Source organism: Sebastes fasciatus, chromosome 11 (genome assembly GCF_043250625.1).
Source record: "Sebastes fasciatus isolate fSebFas1 chromosome 11, fSebFas1.pri, whole genome shotgun sequence".
NCBI lineage: Eukaryota > Metazoa > Chordata > Actinopteri > Perciformes > Sebastidae > Sebastes > Sebastes fasciatus.
In genome coordinates this window covers 7,145,013-7,165,695 of record NC_133805.1, presented here as the reverse complement: position 1 = coordinate 7,165,695, position 20,683 = coordinate 7,145,013, and the positions used below count along the sequence as shown (strand labels likewise).

At 41.4% G+C, this 20,683-nt stretch overlaps 1 protein-coding gene across 14 annotated transcripts in view; it reads left to right on the top strand.

The window, feature by feature from the left end:
* col15a1b (collagen, type XV, alpha 1b) overlaps positions 1 to 20,424 on the top strand; it is a 52,973-nt gene extending 32,549 nt beyond the window's left edge. For 4 of the 14 annotated variants that reach the window (XM_074650232.1, XM_074650223.1, XM_074650226.1 and 1 more), the window contains 30 exons: positions 715 to 879; positions 3,107 to 3,160; positions 3,563 to 3,598; positions 3,756 to 3,893; positions 4,007 to 4,066; positions 5,130 to 5,165; positions 5,342 to 5,383; positions 5,612 to 5,674; positions 5,909 to 5,944; positions 6,269 to 6,352; positions 6,449 to 6,514; positions 6,847 to 6,882; positions 7,234 to 7,296; positions 7,723 to 7,812; positions 7,995 to 8,030; positions 8,196 to 8,249; positions 8,629 to 8,685; positions 9,569 to 9,637; positions 9,988 to 10,032; positions 12,138 to 12,219; positions 12,892 to 12,917; positions 13,584 to 13,682; positions 13,811 to 13,955; positions 14,062 to 14,126; positions 14,381 to 14,512; positions 14,636 to 14,734; positions 14,979 to 15,053; positions 15,944 to 16,141; positions 16,822 to 16,937; positions 17,387 to 20,424. In XM_074650232.1, coding sequence (XP_074506333.1) covers positions 715 to 879; positions 3,107 to 3,160; positions 3,563 to 3,598; positions 3,756 to 3,893; positions 4,007 to 4,066; positions 5,130 to 5,165; positions 5,342 to 5,383; positions 5,612 to 5,674; positions 5,909 to 5,944; positions 6,269 to 6,352; positions 6,449 to 6,514; positions 6,847 to 6,882; positions 7,234 to 7,296; positions 7,723 to 7,812; positions 7,995 to 8,030; positions 8,196 to 8,249; positions 8,629 to 8,685; positions 9,569 to 9,637; positions 9,988 to 10,032; positions 12,138 to 12,219; positions 12,892 to 12,917; positions 13,584 to 13,682; positions 13,811 to 13,955; positions 14,062 to 14,126; positions 14,381 to 14,512; positions 14,636 to 14,734; positions 14,979 to 15,053; positions 15,944 to 16,141; positions 16,822 to 16,937; positions 17,387 to 17,609 — 2,490 coding nt within the window. In that variant the 3' untranslated portion in view covers positions 17,610 to 20,424. The remainder of the gene's footprint in view (positions 1 to 714; positions 880 to 3,106; positions 3,161 to 3,562; positions 3,599 to 3,755; positions 3,894 to 4,006; positions 4,067 to 5,129; positions 5,166 to 5,341; positions 5,384 to 5,611; positions 5,675 to 5,908; positions 5,945 to 6,268; positions 6,353 to 6,448; positions 6,515 to 6,846; positions 6,883 to 7,233; positions 7,297 to 7,722; positions 7,813 to 7,994; positions 8,031 to 8,195; positions 8,250 to 8,628; positions 8,686 to 9,568; positions 9,638 to 9,987; positions 10,033 to 12,137; positions 12,220 to 12,891; positions 12,918 to 13,583; positions 13,683 to 13,810; positions 13,956 to 14,061; positions 14,127 to 14,380; positions 14,513 to 14,635; positions 14,735 to 14,978; positions 15,054 to 15,943; positions 16,142 to 16,821; positions 16,938 to 17,386) is intronic. The other 10 variants (XM_074650236.1, XM_074650231.1, XM_074650230.1 and 7 more) reach the window with 6 other exon arrangements.
* The last annotated feature ends 259 nt before the right edge of the window (positions 20,425 to 20,683 follow it).

The window sequence follows — 20,683 nt, the reverse complement described above, 5'->3', positions numbered from 1 at the left end:
GAACGTCTTTTCCAAGGGCCAAGAAAGTCAGCAGCAAAGTTGCAGACACAAACAGAGAAAAAAATACAGTTCACAAACACTAAAAGCACTAAAATTTGCATTAAAAGAGAACTATCTAAAGACAAATGGGGGGGACAAAAAGGAACTTTTCTGGGAGTCAGCTGTACAACAAGAGAAGCTAAAAACATTGGCATGCCATAGAGTCTGCTTCTAAAGCCTTCATTTTCGATTTAAAAATGTTTAATGATACCAGCTCCTTGATTTTCAAGTCCTTTTTCAGGCTGAGGGTGCAGAATCTGAGTAGTGTTAATACAAATACAGACTGAAGACATAGAAACGCCATTGAAGCATGAATAAAAGTTGTGCTGTGTTGCTGCATGCTTTGCAAGATTTGTCATCTTTTCAATTATATTATTTATATGTGAATACTTTGCCTTTACCTCCAGGTTTTACTTGTGATGTTGCTGTATTTCTTTCTGTATTACCATTGTGTATTGTCTTTCTTCTTCTCCACCTTCCCTTCTAGTTCACCTTCAGTTTGTGTCTTGTCAAATCATATTGTAGTGATCAATATTTGTGTTCGTCATGGCCAATGACTGGTCTGTTTATCCTCCCTCTACCTCATCAATCTTTACTCCTCATTCTTCTTCTTCTCTACCTCCTGCCAACTCTTCCTCCTCCTCCTCCTCCTCCTCCTCTCCACTCTGTTTACAGATGATTGAGGATTGGTTTAGTGGTTCTGGGTCTGACGGTTCAGGTTCGAGCTCAGAGTTGTCCTCTGATCTCGGCTCTGGTTTCAGTTCTGGGTTCACTTCTGAACCCAGCTTTGCCTCTGGTTCTGGGCTTGACTTTGGGTCTGCTTGGCTGGGTTCAGGCGAGGTATAGTTTCCCGGTTTGCTCGGTTAACCGGCAAACAATAAAAGGCAGACTTTACAGTCAGAAGCCTGAGTAATGAGGCTCATCTACAGTATTAAACAATGTTAATCTGAGACAATCATAGTGCCTTAAAACAATGACACCTGTGATAAACACAGATTTTAGCTCAGTGCCTCAGTACTCAGGCTAATGACTGTACATTATATCCAACCATGTTGTCTTAACTGCTGGCTGGCAGCCGCAGCTGGCTAAACTGTTTTCACCTATTTGGCTGAGTTGCTCTGTGTGTATCACTGCTTTCTTTGCCCCTTTGATAATCCGCCCCGGCAGCCAACGTTTCTGCTTACACACTGTATGACCTGCTTTGAATTTTGTCAAGAATTAGCTTCGGTTCATTTGCTTTCAGTTCAAATGTTGTCATTGCCAAATGAAACATTTCAGCATGAAGTTTCACGTTTGAGCTGAACTCAAACTTTCTGTATATAACCTCAGCTTGATCTGCCGTTTTTTTTTCATACAACATGGGTAAGGAACAAATCTGCCTTTTTTTATTGATCTGTTTTATTTTCTCTTTTTTTGCATATTGCTGTATATTGGCTGTTCTCAGTCAATGCAAAGTACCAAGGTACACTGATGTGCGCAGATGTAGTTGTAGAGTTAGTGCATTTATGATTCAAACTTTATTTATAATGGATACAACGAGCAGCCTCTGTGTTTTCTAGTTATGATATGATAACAAGACTACGAGGCCCCAACAGGCTGCCCCACTGAATGGAAGTGTTGGATGACGCAAACAACATAATGACAAGTTGGTTATTCTGAGAGCCTTACCCGGACTGAAACTAAAAAGTTTGATGTTGATGTGATATTAGTCCTAAGAGTGGCTCTAGACGAACGCACATGAAATTGTTTACTCTCATGAATGTGCTTAGCAAATGTTATGTTAACCTGCCTGGTAACATTTTGGCCTGAATGTAGCGTAAGAGATGATAGGGTGTTCAAAATGGAAAAGAGATAATCATCTCAGTTCAGCCCAGCGGCCAGAAAAAAATGTTGACATTGGACGTTTCTGCAAACCAGAGATGCGTTGAATGTTGGCGTTTTTGCATTCGGTCAGAGCAAGTGATGTTGTTTAGCGTATCCGTGGTTTGCAGAAATGTCCAATGCCAACATTTGCACCCGCGACTGGGTTGCTCGGTTACGTAAACGTGCCAAGTACATTTTGTGTTATGTTTTTTCTTTTCTTTTTTACCACAGACAATTTCTTAGAAATCCAGCTGCTAGTTGTTTGACCAAACTTTTGGTTGAGTAAAGAGGAAAGGTTTTGGGGTTATCCCAAATCATTAGGATTAATGCTCATGGATATGCACAGAGAAATTAACGGCAGGTTGGTCAGTAGTTGTCAAGATGTCCTGCATTAGATTAAAGTGTAAACTATTAATTAAAAATAGGTAGTGTTTTTGATAATCGATACAGTATCACAAAACATAATATCGCGATACTCAATATTTTTGATATTTTCTTACACCCCTATTTAGTAGCCAGTAATCTAATGAGCCATGCGGCGGTAGTCAAGAAGTCAGTGTGCCTTGGAATTTAGTGTTTTACTGAAAAAGTCTGAGGCCTCTGGTACACTATGTTGTCAGTTTGTACAAAAACATTGCTGTACTTTGGTCTGATGCTGCTATAAGTTAAAGGAATACATTTCATTTTTTAATAACTTGAACTTTCCTGTTAAGTGATGAGAAAACAGGCGACAACCTCATCCATGCCATCGAAGGTTGCTGACTCCACTGCTTCATGCTACAGTTTAGCTGAATGACAGTAATGACTCCATGTCTCCACCGCCGGGAGATACATTTAACTTTAATTTAGTAAAATCAAATGAATATATGACAGTAGAGTTAGTCTCGACTGTGACGCTATAACTCGACAATCACTCAACACTGTCTATACTAAAGTGTGAGCATGATGCATTGAGGTTGGCAATCTTGTGGTGACTCAGACAGACACATGTTGGCATGGATCTATCACTTCAGGAAACTGACTAATGTGCCCAGTATTCCTTTAGACTGACAAGCTGTCACCTTTTGGAATGGCTAAAGGGTCAACGAACAGCTTAGCATCAAATTGCTCTTCTTTTTTTTTTCTATGCTATCATATTTTCTGTGACTTATCACTGTTTTATTTGTCCACCTCTACTCGTGGCGGTCTGTGTTTGTATATCCAGGGTCCAGCAGGAAGAGATGGGGCTCCAGGTCTACCAGGTGTTGTTGGAGAGAAGGTATGATCCTCAAGATGTATTGTGTCCTGGCCTCGGAGCTCAGTGGGCCATATCAAAATCACAAAGTCATCGTCATCCCCTTTTTGCTTGTTGTAGTTTGGTGCAGAGGGGATGCTGGTATCTGCAGGAAAGACAAATAAACTATTTACCACATCTGGGCACCACTGGACTAAGCAAAATGTTTTTTAGATTATTTAATGAAGAGGAAAGTGATTTTGAATGCTGATTTACAAGCGACATTTACAATACGATGAAAAGTTATTATGGAATTTTTTCCCAATTATGCAGAAAATATTCCGCCTACTGCAGCTTTAATCTTATATTGTCTCGGTTTCCATCACTGCTAAATAAAAGTGCTCCACAAGTAATACTTCTTTCTTTCTTCCTTCTTTACATCCTTAGGGTACCCAAGGGTCATCTGGGCCAGCTGGACCAAAGGTAATATACTACTCAACACAGAGTAGGCTAAGCTAAAAAAAAAAAACTGCACACCATGCGCTAGTGTGTATTTCTATTTTATCCCAAAACAAACACATTTCTGGTTGTTAGTAAGAACAAATCAATGTTAACCAGGCAGCTGTTTTTATCTCTGCAGGGTGAATGTGGGACTGTGGGTACAGGAGGGACCTCAGGGATACCAGGTCCAAGTGGTCCACCGGGAAAGAGAGGCCCATCAGGTCCCTCAGGACCTCCTGGCCCCCCCGGACCTCCAGGAACCAAATACTTAATAGAGGTGACCCCATTTCATGACTAATCCATACAGACCTACTTTAATTAATAACAGCTACGTTTAGAGTGGAGGATGGCAGCTCAGTGTGTAACATCAGACTGTGTGTTTGTTTTCAGGATATGGAGGGATCTGGGAAGAGTGACATGCTCATTGGAGCTGGAGTCAGAGGCGCACAGGTCAGTGTGAGGGTGTGTGTGTGTTTTTATGTAGACTGTGTATATTGTTACATATAAAGTAGGAGGAGGTCATGTTGCTCTGGCTCTATCTATCTGGCGTGGAGAGGAGGTCATGTTGCTCTGGCTCTATCTATCTGGCGTGGAGAGGACGTCGTGTTGCTCTGGCTCCACCTGTTTGTCATTGAGAGGAGGTCGTGTTGCTCTGGCTCTATCTGTTTTGCGACGCCGGGAAGCTGCTTGACATGACAACCTTCTCACATATGTTCACATTATGTGTTCATTTTTGTCATATGGATTGTCTGTGTTGTATTTTCATTATGTTGTTACTCCATACCAGGGGTCTCCAACCTTTTTTCCTCTGAGAGCTAATTTGACAAAATGAAAGTGGCCAAGAACGACTCATAGTACCAAGTTGTACATCGCCAATAGCAGACATGATGTCTGTCTTACTTTTATGGTCCCTTTAATAAGGTTTCAGCAACTGCAATCATCAGCTCTATTATAATCAAGTCACAGGCGAAGGTCTTTTTTATGTTTGGTTAGGATGTGCGCCACTAAACGAAACGTCGGTTGCTGCGTTGGCCTTCTTCATCAGTTTGGTAAACAGAGACTATGTTGTCTTTCAAGCGTTGTTTTCAGCTCTTTTGCCTTCTCTGTTCATACAGTAGATTACCAGCTTGAAATATTGGACAGAAATTTAAACAGGTTTACAAATTAAATTGTGTGATCAAATCTATGTACATATTATTTGAACCTTGAGCGAGCCACTCAAACGGGTAGGAAGATACTGGTAGCTTGCAAGCTACTTTTTGGAGCCCCCTTGCTCTATACACACGACATCTATTGCACGTCTGTCCGTCCTGGAAGGGGGATCCCTTCCCTTCCATTTTTTAAAGTGTTTTTTTGGGGGGGAGTTTTTCCTTGTCCAATGAGAGGGTCGCACTGTAAAGGACAGAGGGTGTCATGTCATGTACAGATTGTAAAGCCCCCTGAGGCAAAATTGTGATTTTGGGCTATTCAAATAAAATTGAGAGTAAGAGTTTTCTTTTTTCTTTTTTTCCAGGGTCCTCCTGGCATACCTGGCCCCGAGGGACCTAAGGTAATCTATTTATGAAAATCCATTAAATGTACGCATTACGCTTGCAGAAGATAGCTGGTTTTCTACTTCTAACAGCTAATAATATGATTCCTCTGTGAGGAGTGTTGCCTTTGCACACACATCGTATTGCACTTTCTTGCTCAGTAGTTGAAGATGCTCTCTCGTGTCTTCTGTAGGGTGATGATGGAGTCCCAGGAGCTCCAGGGCTCTCTGTCAAGGTAAGCTGATTCTGAAATGGCACTGTCATATTGTGTATGATATTATACTGTATATATCTTTCATTTATGAAAGAATCAAGTATATAGTATTTAGATTTAAACATCACTAAGAAATTAATTACATATTGTGTATATACATAATATGCAACTCCAGTTAAACATGTAGCAGTGACATCACCCTTAGCTCTGTGCAACCTTGACCTCTGTCCATGCTGTGTGTGATTGCAGGGCGAGCCAGGGGACGCAGGACCAGAGGGTCTTCAAGGTCTTGCTGGACTACCAGGCGCCAGGGTAAGTAGCATGGAAGTTAGCTGGAGTGCTAGTAGTAGGTATCTAGCGAGCTAGTTTGGGAGCTAATCAGTAGGTTCTAGTTTGGTAAGTAGTCATCCATCTTGTCAGATAAGGTTATATTACAATGTGAAACTCTCCCAGCCAATTGCTGACATCCATGAATGTTTTAGTAAGCCATCTTTGAACAAGTAAACACATTAATAACTATAATATTTCACTTTACTCTACAAACAGGGCGCCAAAGGAGAAAAAGGCAACACAGGATCCAAGGTAGGGATGCCATGATATGTGGATATTAAGTGATGCCTTGATGCTGTTTGATGCTGAATGTTTAGGGGCTATAATTTATATTTTTATGATGGCAATGTACCAAATGACCATGTGAAAAATGAAAGAGGTCACTTGTAATGATGAACCTACAAAGAATAATCACCTGACTCTGCAGCTCCTCTCAGCTTCAGAGAGCTTCATAGTGAGTTTCAGCTCATTGTTTATCTGTCCGGTCCTCGTTGCTGCCTCCTCGGCCTTCCAAGTCAGATGGTCTACCCTTTATTTTAATAAAGGACTAATCATTTTCTGTTTCGTGTCCTGAAGGGTGATCGTGGCGTTGATGGACTCAGTGTCCCAGGACAACCTGGGCTTCCTGGACCTCCTGGACCAATCATTAATCTGTCGGATGTACGTGCACACACCTTATTTAGTGAATTTTACAAATCTCTAAATATGTACTGCTAAATGTGCCCACATTTACTCATTGCGAATTATATTCTACAGCTGCTGCACAATGTTACAGATGGGATCTTCAACTTCACAGAGATCAGAGGACCATCGGGCCCAACGGTGCGTTACACTAAGCTATTAAGCACAAGGTCTTTTAAGATGTTACCTGCCTCATTCTGCAAATGTTGGAATGCAAACAAACAATAGCTGATAAGTTACATAAACATAGATTTGCATTAAGGAGCCAATACTTTACTGTAGCATCATCAATGCATTTTGGAAGTGCTTTGGCTGCAGTTGTTTGATGATGCTGTGTATGAGCATGTCATTTCTGGCTTTGTCAGAAAAATATTATTAACTCCGCACTACTGCTTTTGCTTGCATCTGTGTTCTCTGTCTGCACATGCATGCATGCTTATGTGTGGTGTGTGTGTTTTGTGTGCGTGTTGCAGGGCCCTGAAGGCTTGCCTGGCAGAGCTGGATTTCCTGTAAGAGCATTTTGTAACACTACTTATGCTGAGCATTTGTTATCACCTGTTGACTGAGTTCTGAAAATGAGTGTTTTTGCAGTTTATGAACAAAGATGCAACAATTATATGAAAGCAATGTAACATTTTTTTTCCAATTTTGTTTTTGCTGTCTTTGGGCTAAACAGGGTAGGTATGTTATTGCCTCGCATGCTATTTATTTTATTTTTTTAGGTTACTTAGCCCTTCATAAATCCAGGACCGATGACATTTTTTTATATCAACTGTAGAATTTACACAGCCTCCCTTTTAAAATGATATTATCCTCACTAAACCTCCCAACTCACTCACTACCCTTTCATCTGACCACAGGGCCCCAGGGGACCGAAGGGAGACGTAGGCCCTACAGGTGTCCAGGGACCGTCAGGGTTCAAGGTGAGAACTAGACTAGAATGTGGATTATAAAACATATCATGTCACAAATAAATATTGAAACTGTTCAGACATATAACTGTTGAGATATCTAACAAAATATTCTGCTTCAATCCATATTTGTTGGCGTTTAGCCTTTCAAAAGTGTGCATGTAGTCAGGAGTGAGTTACGGGCATCGGCGTCGCCCATAGAAAATGTATCATTGTATGGGTATTGAAATAAATAAATATGTAAGTAAGTCAAATATGTGGTACTGTATGTTACTTTATTTTTTATGAATAATTATGAGAGGGGTGCCCTCTCTTTTGTCGCTTGAGCACCTGCCCCCAAATATGTCTGTGTACGGCCCTGGTTGAGACAAGGATCCCCCTCTGTATATGCAGAAAAATATATTTTTTTTAAAATGTCTTATTTCTTTCCACTAACAGGGAGCGAAGGGAGAGCCGGGGGTGACAATTGCTGCTGACGGATCCCTCTTATCAGCGCCAAAAGGCCCCCAGGGACCCAAAGGCACCAAGGTACCAGACAAGTGACCCCTTACCCCCTATCTGTATCAACCGTACCTTACCCAGTAACTTACAGTGGTCAATGACAGTGAGATGATGCATCTGACCCCTGAAACGTTAACAGTCATTTGTATTCAAGGCCCCCCTTGTTTATTCACATCTCACATTTTGTTGTACTGCTTTGTAATTCACAGGGTGACCGTGGGTACTCCGGACCTGCTGGACTCATGGTGAGTTCATGTCAAACAGAACATTAATATCTACAAACACACATTTGTTAATTAGGACAAGCTCTACACAAATCTATGTATTCTTGTTGTTCTGGGGGAAACTGCTTACTAATGAGGATCTATATTTGATGTGTACATCCATCACTGTGTTTCCGTTTATTTCAGGGCCCAATTGGACCAACTGGACAAAAAGGAGAATATGGCTTCCCCGGTCGCCCAGTGAGTGCCTTGTATTTGATGTATATTATATATAACATGTCACAGTAAATACAGTACAATATAGTGAATATATAGAAATAATAACTCTCAAGTGTTTATGATATCGGCCGCACACTCAGCCCATTAGAAATGTATGATCAAGGATCTTTTATTATCACTGGCAAGAGTATGACGTGTCATTCAACGCTTCGTCAGGCTCTTGAGAAGGTACGTTAGGCCAAAGGGCCGAAATAAGAGAGCACACTAATGACAATTCAGACAATCAGAACAGTAATTAATATAAACATGATCGATCCATCCCTAGATGTGGAAACATTATACAAACATCCAGGAACTGTTCAAAAAATACTGATGTGTTTCATTCTCTCTCTTCCTGTAGGGACGATCTGGTATGCCTGGAAGGAAAGGAGACAAAGGAGATGCTGTCGGCCAACCGGTAAGAGGAAAAGGAAAGGAAGGAAAATATCTGTGTGACCCTGATCAATAAGTTGACCATTTAAGACAGATATATTCATAACATGTTTAAATCTTGCATTTTGGCCCAGACACACCAACCCAACATCATAGAAATAGCGGCGATGAAGGCCGACTGTTGTTTCGCCTCACACCGCCTTTGTCTTGGCCAAAAAGTTGCATTTAAACTCACTGCAAAGTCTACAGCCGACGGCCGACTACAACGTACGTTCTGCGCCTGCTTGAGAAGAAAAAACTCTCCATACCAGCAGGTGGCGGTAGTCTGTATTAGTCATTCAAAAAGGGAAACTGAAAGACCGAGGACGGGCGGATATACAAGCCGCTGTTATGATACATACATGAAACCATTTTCAAACCACTCTCACTCACCACTCATTCATTCCAGATGACCATGTCGCTGTGAAAGTACCCTTGTATTTGAATGATCAGATGTGACGAAGATGAAAAATGAGAAGAGCCTTCTGTGTGTGCTCTCTTGACTTTACTCGTTGGTTTGCTTTCCTCACTTCCGTTTCTCTTCTCGTGCACCAATTCGCTTAAGCTGAACAGCCAATCAAAGGGATTTCTTTCACCGATGAGCTCAGCTGCCAATTCATCATGCTGAATTGACCGGAAAAAAAAACTCTGACACGGGCAGACTAGAGCCAACGGTGTGGGACACACCGCAAAAACTAGGCCGATGGACGCTCACTGTCGGCCGACTGTCAGCTTGGTGTGTCAAGGTCTTTAGGATTACGGATTGTCCCTTAAGTCAATTTTCACTTCACTCTGAAGCTGTATGTTGTCTGACTGTCTCATAAATGAGATGGACATTGACACTAATGTGATAATATTCTCTCTCTCAGGGAACTGCGGGAACTCCAGGTCCTCCGGGCCCACCTGGACTTCCAGGAAGAATTATTGGGCTGAAAGGAGTAAGTGTCTGCCTGTGGCTTTTTATTTCTCTAATTTGCCATTTTCAGTTTGTGGACTGGGATGATGATGATCGTTATTTTATTTAACCTTTATTTAACCAGGCTCCAGTTTTCACAGAGATTGTCTAATTATTCTACAAGCCATTGAGATAATTTGAAAGATCCTGTAATCTTATAAATCACATAAAAACACAACACATATTGGCTTTGACAAAAAAGGTAGTAAGTGGAGCTCCACTATCATTGGTTTGTTTGTGTGTCCTTTTTATTTCTGTAAAGCTCATCTACAGTACAGTGTTTGACCTGACTCATTTAGTCTGATTACTGCTGCTCTTCTTTGAATTTTAAAGACAGTGTTTCCGGTGCGCCCCAGACCGCACTGCAAAAAGGGACCAGTAAGTCTTGAGTCGGACCATCTGATTGGTCTGTTTCACTTTGAAATCGGACCATCCGGTGGTTCTGTTGGTGTGTGGGTGTATAGCAGCATGGCAGCTTTCTGGTCTGGGCTAAAAACGGCTCTTTTTACCTCCCTTCATGTTCTCCTCTCCTCTGTCTTGGCTCTCCTACTGTCCTAATGATCCTTAAAAAAGGCTACATGTCTGCGGGTCTGGCCCTATTTCATCAGGCGTTAACATTCCTCTTGTATCCAGACATCATTATCTTACCAACCTCACACATATTTGTGTTTTTAAGTAGTTGCCAGATATAGATTAAAGATGCATTAGCCACCTGTAAATTCGGTGCACCTTGGGTTTCACTTACACCCAGATTTCTGATATGACAAATGTTAATGCCGGGTGTTAAAGGGGGTCTGAGACTGAATCCTGCTTGCCTCGTCTGTCCTTACCATCCTCGTTATCTCAGGGAAGAGGAGAGAAGCTCGGTGAACCTCTGACAGGGAGGAGGAAAAACATATTGACGTTATTGATCCTTTTACTCTATGTACAGAGTTGGTGCCAAATCACTTTTCAGTTCAATCAATTCAAAAATGGAATCTAAAGAGAATTACATTCCTACAAAATATTGGCTATGACAGGCTTTTCCATTTTTATTAATTCCAAAAGAAAAGCCTCAATCCTTTTACTCAATTGATTGTATTTAAAGTGACATATATCAAACTCTGGCCTGCCTTTCATCAGGTAGATAGACATGTTTTCAGAAATGTACGTGGTGCTGGGTTTGTGGGATTTGCTTTACAACATTCAGTTTGTAGTGTCTTCTCTGGCCTCTGGTGATGCTGCAGTTTCTGCTTGGCTGAATTGCAATCAAGGAAACTGGTGAAAGGCTCTATGCAGGGGTTTTACACACATTGTTATCAGAATACCAGTAGCTGTGCAAAGTTCAATACAAATGTCAATTTGTGCCAACAGCCGATGGGGAATTTGACGGAAATATATACATTTCATTAAAATCGCCCTATGAAGGTTTGATGGATGTGATGTTGAAGAATTCTGATTGGAATTTGGCACCTTTTTCTTTAAATGCCACTTTTGGGGTTTTAGGTGTGGTGACGGGCTCTTCCATAAATGTGTGAAAGCTTTCACCAGACTGATGAGTGTATGGGGAATCATGACATTATGATGATTAGATGTACAGTCGATCACATCCAATTTGATAAAAAGAAAAAGCTGAGAGAGCTTGTATTGTGTAGCCTACAGATTTATACATTTTAACTGCTTAAACAGTCTCAATTTAATACTCTACCCTCTATATGACCTACATAAGTAAATGGGAACATCAGCAAGAAGTTTGGCTATTTCTATATAGTTATTATTTATTTATGCTTGTGGTCGGTGCCAGAATGTCAGACCCTGTTGCAGTAAGATGAGAGGTTTTCTAAAGGGAATCTTGTGCTCGGAAACACTACCGCTTTTGTCCACAGGGACCGCCAAAATCAACAAAATTAAAGTTTCTCGTAGTAGCTTTTAAATCTCATTATATCTCCATGATTAACCGATTCAGCATGTTGAATCGGCCAAAAACTCGGCGACACGGGCAGACTAGTGTCGTGGGACACACCGCAAAACTCAAAGACGGCCCGAAATTGGCAGCCGACCATCGCCGTGATGACAAGGGAATGAAGGGCTAGCGTGGGTCTTTTTCTTATGATTGTATGCAGCAGATTGCATCCGTTGGATAACATTGCTTTAACACTTTCTAAATGTCATTTTCCTTTTGAGATTTTTGCAAGATGCCATAGATAGCTATCAATGTGATGTAAGGGTGCAGAGTGTCATTCAAAGCAGCGGTGGTCAAGGTGTGGTGTGGCAGGTGTCTCCAGGAAGTCATTGACAGTAACTTGCTGACATCGATGTTTTAACTCTTAACATCTGTGTCTTTTTTATTATAACCCATGTTTTACAGTTAACATTCTTTACAGATGTTAAAAAAAAATGAATTCAGTCTATGTGTTCAGCAGTCTGTACATCGTGTACACGTGCGCATGCCTGCTGTCGCAAATGTGCTGGTATCCATGTAATGTTAATGTGTGTGTGTGTAGGAGGCAGGGACATGGGGAGATTCAGGCGGTGCTAAAGGAGACAAAGGAGCTGAGGGAATACCTGGAGAGCCAGGCACAGCTGGTAAGACCTTTACAAAAGACATGTCATTGACTTGCTCTCTTACGGAACTCCTGGGTCCCCATTTGGTTTATATGGAGACATGGGAGGGAAAAAAATTGAAGGTCGAAAAAAAGATGTACTTTTTGTCAATGTACTTCCGAGTCAGTTCGGCATCATGGAAACAACCACAACAATGGAGCACACCCTGCGTCTCACCCCCCGCCACTAGGAGACTACTTCACCGGGAGGAGAGCAGACGGTAGCTCCGGAGACAAACCTTCAGTTAGCGGCTGTAACAACTCAAATTCAGCCAGCGCAAACCCCACCGCCGGGCGTCACAGTGGGCTGGTGGCCAGCGGCAGCTTTGGCTCTAACCTGTGTAACGGTAGCAACAGAAAGTTTGCTGATCCTTTGGGGAGTCGAGGTGGTCCAGGATCAGCATCTTTGCCGGCGTGAACACCGGTTCGCTCTCTTCTTCTTCTCCCTTGGGTTTCTCGGGAGAAAGCAAAAGTTTTACGAGAGAACACAAAAGTTTCGCAGAGGAATGCAAGAGTATTTATCTTTCTTTCATCCATCTATATTTTTTCTCCTCCATGTCTCCTCAGGGGCTCCGTAGGTTTAGATGGATTTGCTTAAAAAATTATAATATAATATACAATAATAATAATAAAATCTCATCATTTTTCTTCTCAGCACCCGGGTTTCCCGATGGAGTCGTGGTGAGTACTGATTCATCATACTCTATAGATCTAATGCAAACTGGGTCCGAAAAAAATGCCAAAAGACACAGCATCAGTCCAGTCCCTGATTAAAGACCAGTCCACAAGTTAGGATTCATCATGTCATGTTTTTTTTGTAATGCAGCAAAGAGCCGTGGGTCAGATTCGGACCCAGGCCGCTGCGGTAAGGACTCAGCCTTGGTACTCAGTTCATCGTTTTGGTTTTATGGCCCTCATCTTTACTGTTTTGATTCACTCTCAGGCAGCTCCTTTCAGCTATAAACCGCTGCACACTACCTGCCCAGCAGCAAACAGCAGACAGACACAGTTAAGAGACTAGCTGGTGAACATAGTGGAGGATATACGGAGCCAGATATTTCCCTTAGGAGATGATATATAGACCTGGCACAACAGAGCTAAACAAGAGTTAATATTGGACTTAATTCACTCCCAGCAGCTGGAAGTTGGCTGGGAACTGGCTGGCAGCCGGCTCGGAGGGGAAATTCTAGGCGGCTGCATCTGTACTGTATGAATTTATTTGAAAAAAATCAAAGGAAGGAGTCAATATTGATGATGAAGTAATCTTCAGGATACTCCTGAACTTATCTTTAAATGGTGTGTGGTCGGTCTTCAGTTGGTTTGTCTCTTTTTGTGTGAATCTCTCAGGGTACTAGAGGTGATCAGGGATACCAAGGTCAGAAGGGAGACAAGGGTGACGGCGGTCTGCCTGGTCCTCCAGGAATGCCTGGGAGGTCAGGACTTGTGGTAAGTTAATAATAATAATAAGCTACATCCTGAAAATACTATTCCAATTAGTATATTTGAGGTGGCGTGTACCACATAGTGAAAATGTTCAGCTGAATGAAATGTATTCTGTTTGTATGTTCCTGTAGGGTCCTAAAGGTGAGTCCATCGTGGGTCCTCAGGGACCTGTTGGTTCTCCGGGTCAGCCTGGATCCCCTGGGTTCGGACGAGCTGGTTCCCGAGGGCCCCCTGGCCCTGCTGGACCCCCAGGACTTACACCTGCATATGGATCAGGTATGTGTATGTCAAGGCGAGATAGAGAGGTGGAGCTTATATCCATGAAAGTTACAGACCTCTTGTATTGTATCTGTTAAATGTATTTCCGATGCGTCGTCATCAGGTGTCAGTATCCCCGGCCCTCCTGGTCCTCCCGGCCCACCAGGATCTCCAGGATATGACAACCTGGTAAGATACCTGCCATTGAGGGAGGCACTTTACCCCCGATCTGCTGTATTTCACTTGTCTAGGACTGTACACTATAAGAAAAGTGCAGTATATACTATCATTTAATTATATTCTGAAGCTCTCATCCTGATTTCCCTTAATATTGGACACTTGTTGTGAGAAATGTCCAGGGCAAAATGTATCTGGAGTGGGATGAAATTGATATAATGAGTATGACTAGTAATTAATGCCAGTATGATGTTGTGTATATTCAGGTGACTACCTACAAGACGAGCCACGCTCTGAGCAGAGAGACTCACCGGGCTGCAGAGGGAACCATGGCCTACGTGTCTGAGAAGGGAGGAGAGCTGTACATCAGGGCACGCAACGGCTGGCGCAAGATCCAGGTGTGTGTTGTGTATGTTTGGTTCAACGTGTGGCTATTTAACCTAATATTAATGGACTTGACTCTGGGAAACCGACGTGGGATCATAGCTCTTAACCAGATTCTGTGTGTGTCCCTGTTTTAGCTCGGAGAGTTGATCCAGTCTGGACCTTCGTCCTCAGCGGCGTCTCAGGCCCTCAGAGGAGGTGGAGAGGCGAGCAGACCACACAGGATCCACAGCCAGGTTCACACACACATATTTTGAAACACCTTTAAAGCAGCAGTGGGTAGAAATGGAGCAAATATTATAAAAAAAAAATAATAATTCAAGTTTTCTCTCAGAACACTTGAATTACAATATGCTGAAAAGTTATTATGGACTTTTTGCCCAATGATGCCGACTGAAGCTTTAAAAGATATCTTTACATTTAGAACTTCACACTAGTTCACACACTACATACAGACTAATTCCTGTGTTTGTTGAATAGGAGCTTCAAGAAGGCAGTAGAGGATATGAGCCCAGCTATAATGTTCTACCACAGACCTTCAACGCTGTGCCTGGGGTGAGTGTAACAAACACATGTACGCCCTTACACACACCTACTGACGCATACAAAATACATGCAAATACAAAATACATGTAAGCTAAAATCTCTTGGCCCAACATCAGAACAGCCGCCCCGCAACACTTAACACCACTGTCCTTTTTCCAGCCCTGTCGCCCCCGAAAATGCACTTTTTTTTTAACCCACTCGCTTTCCTGCTTGCTACATCCCAGCTCCGGTAGCAGCTCCTCTTCTCTGCTCCCGTGGCAGCTCCATTTCCGATCTCCTCGCTCACCTCTTGCTGTCACTGTATCTAGTGTGAGTGGGTGAACGGATGAGGAGAGACTAGTTGTTGATTTCAAGAAATATCCCGAGCTATAGTCCGAAAAATGTCCAGACAGCCCGCTATCCGAACAGAAGCACATGGCTAATTTAGCAAAAATACGTCATCGCATCTTACCCTAAACCTAAGTAATCTCCAACCTAACCAACCATTCCAACCAAGGAAGGCATTCAAGGCAACAAGAGGGGAAGGTCCGATTATGTCTTTCTGCATAATAATTGGCCATGTGCTTCTGTTTGTTGCACGAAGAGTGTGTATTTGGGGAATGGATGGGCCGTCAGAACGATGGGCAGTCCCCTTGGAGGTGTGCCCTTTCAGGTGAGAAATCTAGTTTAAGTAAAACTGCAGCACGACGCTTCCTATTGGTGCAAGGGGCAACACTTGACACAACACTTGACACAACACTTGACACAACACTTGACGCATCATATGACGTGCTGTGGCGCCGATGTGCGTTGGACTTAACTCTGGCACGCCTGACTAATGCGATATCTGTGATAAATAATGAATCAGATCTGGACTAAGTATATTTTCTCCTCATCTGTGTTTTTTTCTCTTTTCCCAGCTCCACCTGGTAGCGCTGAATGCCCCGCTGAAAGGGGACATGCGTGGCATCCGGGGGGCCGACTTCCAGTGCTACCAGCAGGCACGCGCCATGGGGCTAACAGCCACCTACAGGGCCTTCCTGTCCTCACACCTCCAGGACCTGTCAACCATCGTGAGGAAGGCGGACCGCACCGACATGCCCGTGGTTAACCTCAGGGTGAGAGGAGAAATTCACGTTTTCGATTTCCAATTTTATTTAAAGATAATACAGATTCATCTTAATGAAAAATGAAAGCAGGTTAATGATGTGTTTTGCTGTCACGATTACGCAATATTTCTGACCTTTAATAAGTTTCTCATGATTTTGGGTTAAAGGAATAGTTTGGATATTTTTGAAGTGGGGTTTTATGACATAAAAAATGTCATAGAATAGTATGTCTGTAAAGTTGGTCGAGTGGCTAAGGCATACAAAAAGTCATAGTATATTATGTCATAAAAAATATATAGAATGTCACATTATAGTATGTCATTAAAAAAGTCATTAAAAAAAGTCGTAGTATAGTATGACATAAAAATGTAATAGTATAGCATGACATAAAGTACCATCACGAGAGCAAAGCAATGTACTGCTGTGGACGAGACAGCAACAAAATGTATTTTAAACACCTAAAAAGGCAAACTGCGAGCTTACCAACCGTCATCTACTGTAGGTAATACACTGACTACGGATAAGTACCTCATACAACCCCACTTCAAAAAAATCTGAACTATCCCTTTAAGGCATTGCACCCAGTTCTTACAGGTTTAAAGTTACACTCAGCAATCATAATACATGATATGTTAACTGTTGACATCTTCTTTTGAGTTGTATCCATGCCTGCTGTCCTCTCCTCTCAGGGTGAAGTGTTGTTCAAAAGTTGGATGTCCATCTTCTCTGGGAATGGAGGCACATTCAACCCGTCCACACCCATCTATTCCTTTGATGGACGCAACGTGATGACTGACTCAGCATGGTGAGTGAGAGTGTGTGTGTACACTCTGTGAGCAAGTAAGTAAAGGAAAGTATTTGTGGAGAGGGAATTTAAAGCCAATCATCCAAAACCATGTTATACTAGCTCGTTGTGAAGAACGCTTTATAACGCTCCAAACTTGTGCTAAATTTTGTCGAGGAAAAACTGGCATGCCAATTTTCAAAGGGGTCCCTTGACCTCTGACCTCAAGATATGTGAATGAAAATGGGTTCTATGGGTACCCACGAGTCTCCCCTTTACAGACATGCCCACTTTATGATAATCACATGCAGTTTGGGGCAATATTTGTCATTGTTTTGTGTTAATTGATTTCCAATAATGAATATATACATACATAGATCAGTTGAGGAAATACTAAGCACCGCCCACCAGCCAGAGCAAACTCTCTATATCTATCTATCTATATCTCTATCTCTCTCCCTCTTCCCCAGGCCAGAGAAGCTGGTATGGCACGGCTCCAATGCAGTGGGCATCCGTCTGACCATGAACTACTGCGAGGCGTGGAGGACGGCCGATGTGGCGGTGACGGGCCAGGCTGCGCTGCTGCAGACAGGACGACTGCTGGGACAGCACACCCGCTCCTGCTCTAACCACTACATAGTGCTGTGCATAGAGAACACATACGTGGGGACCAAGCATCAAAGGAGGACCTGAGGAGACGGAGGCAACACGCACACTCTCACATAAACACACATGCAGGCGTGCTGAAAAGTGCAGAGTAGAAAATGTGACACATACATTTTAATTTGAATGGGAAACACATGCAGGCACATACAGTACGTACACACGTCACGATGCATATAAATGACATTTAAGTACACAGACAAAAGGCACTTTTGTTCATACACACACACGTTAACATGCAGAAGCGGGCGCCTACACTCGAGCACAGAAAAATGAACACATGCGCACACATTTGAGTTCCTTTCACTTTATTTAGTTTCATGATTAGTGCCAATGTGTAATCCAACACTTCGTAATGTTGCCACGCATCCGTCCCAGTCTAGATTTTAATTATTTATATTCACGATGAGCATATAACAGCACTGTATATCATCACAGCAAATCACCAGGATTTACAGGAGGTGTTGTTGAAGTGAAAGATGACTCAGGATATCAGGTACTGACACAAGCTGATCTGAGTAGAACTGAATAACTTAACAGACCACTCCAGTGCAAGTTTAATCTCCTTAACTACAAATCTGTTTTATACGGAAGCCCTGATCAGCTGATCATTTTCCTTGTGTTATTTTTTCTACAGTTCCCTGCAGCAAATTTGTTTTAGCGCCACTAATTTCTTGAACGCATTAACGCAACTTGGTTGTTTTGGTTGTAGCGGGCTCAGTTTTAAAGCCCCTTGACCTCTGACCTCAAGTCATAGTCAAGTCTTTGGACAATCATGCAATTGACTGATTGTCAATTGACAGCCCTAATTAAAATGTCTTAAATACAACGACAAAGTGGTTAGCTGTGATGTAAAATAGACTGGATGATTTATGATTTGCCGTAAATGGGACTATGTAACTGAATTTTTGGGTAAACATGGCCCATTTACAAATTTCAAACTTATTTCAGAACATAACAGTGTTGTAGTTTAGACCCTTTTAGAAGTTTAGTTGTGTATCAAAGCATGCTGTTGTGAAGAAACAGGCTATATTTACACTGCAGGACAGACTTAACAGTTTTCAGGCTATGCAAGAAATAAAATAATCAGGTGTGAGTCATTTAGGATGATGATGATTTCTAGTTAAAGGATAAGACGTTCTATATTTCTGATATTGTCAACAAACCCCATGAAAAGATCAAACCCAACGCTGTGTTAATCCATCTCTTAATACTTTACAACTTTCTTAACCCTGTCTGTGGTTCCCAGCCCTACAGTAAGGCCATTGGTTGCTAATGAAGACATAACTCTTAAAAAATGTTCACATATCTTTTCAGTAATTTCATAAAACAGCAGGTCACTGTAGTTCTTGGCAAACGTTACTCAAACAGGACGAAATAGAGCATTTGTTTGGGGACTATTTTCAGTGGCGGATTAATACACATTTGGTGCTCTACTGAGTATTTACAGCAGCAGGACGGTGCATGTGGCATTGAATCATAATACAGTTTATGTGTTCATGAAGGAACATGTCACCCAGTGCAACAGTGAAGCTCATTGATGTGTTTTTAATAGTTTTTGGACAACAATGGAGCTTTATGGCACAAAGGAATATCAGGCGTTGGGTACACAGAGAAAACTTACAGGGTTGGTTCAGTTCATTGTTGGTTTTAGTCTTTAAATGTGTTTGTTAACAATGAAAAAATAGACTTTACTCACCTGACTTACCTTTTTTTAAGTACGAGCACAATGTGAAGCATTTGGAAACATACTGTACACATGATGGTGATGAGATATTTCTTTTGTCAGATGTTTTATTTGAGTGACCCTCTAATGTCAGACATCAGTGTCCACGTCTTCCTGTCATATTTTAGATGTAAATACACTCTATGTAAATGACTTCCTCCCTAGCAAAGTCAACCAATCACAACATCACTCATTTCAGGCCACTGAAAAGCCAAAAAAAGAACTGAATGGATTTTACCAAAAACATTTTACCACTAAGATCTTATCTCTAATTGTTGAAGCTACAGATATTAAACAAATATTAAAGAAATAATTAGTCACGCAAGATAAAAAAAAATAAGAAAATGAATCAAGGCAAGGCATAGCTCAGCAAGCTTAGCTTGCTTAGGCTATAAACGTAGGAGAGTACACGGATAATATTGAAATATGTATGGCGCACCTGCTGAAAACGTGTTGACTCACAAGCTTAGTTTACATTGTGTTGCATTTATTTATCAGATTAATGCATCACTAATTGGCATCTCATAATCCAATATTAAAGATTGATCGTCTTCACAAATTCAAATCCAAATCAGGACGATGTTTTGTTTTTTTCTGATTTCTGCTGAACTGTCGTCCTGCTGCTTGCAATAAATGATTTGAACTAGTATCAACATTAACATCAGTGCTTTAGCGTTAGTATTAGAGTTGAAATCAATGTGTGACTTTCATTAATTTATACAGTAGCAGGACATAGTGTGAAAATCTAGCGAGTTCAGATTTTGATGAATTTGGAACATGTGTATATATATGTGTATGTGTTGTTATTGTCCAAATGTTTTTGTTTTTTACTCCGTAGAGGTAGGTTTTGTATGACGCACACTAAATGACTGAAGATTTTTTCTCTCACTAAGCTTTGATTGAGATGTAGTTCCAGTGTTCTGCCTGTAAAGATAATATATAGGCCTGGCTGAAAGGCGCAAAGTCTTTGAAATGTTTTGACTTTCAAAGAAGTGGTAGTTTTTTTTCCTGATTATGATTACTGTTTGAACAAAACTTGAGCTTCTGAGGAAAGAGAACGTTTGTACTGACTGACTGGTGCTCACTGAATAAATGTCTTATTTTGTGTTTTTTTTTAAATGTGGTGTCTCTTAGTGTCCTTCATCATAGTATAGTATGTCATAAAATGTTATAGTATAGTATGTCATAAAATAGTAAGCCATTTAAAATGTCAAAAAAGTCATAGTATAGTATGCCATATCAAATTTAATAATAAAGTCATAGTATAACATGTCATAATAAATGTCATAGTATAGTATGTCATAAAAAAATATAAAAAGTCATAGTATGTTATAAAACAAAGTTTTAGAATAATATGTAAAAAATAAAAAAGTAATAA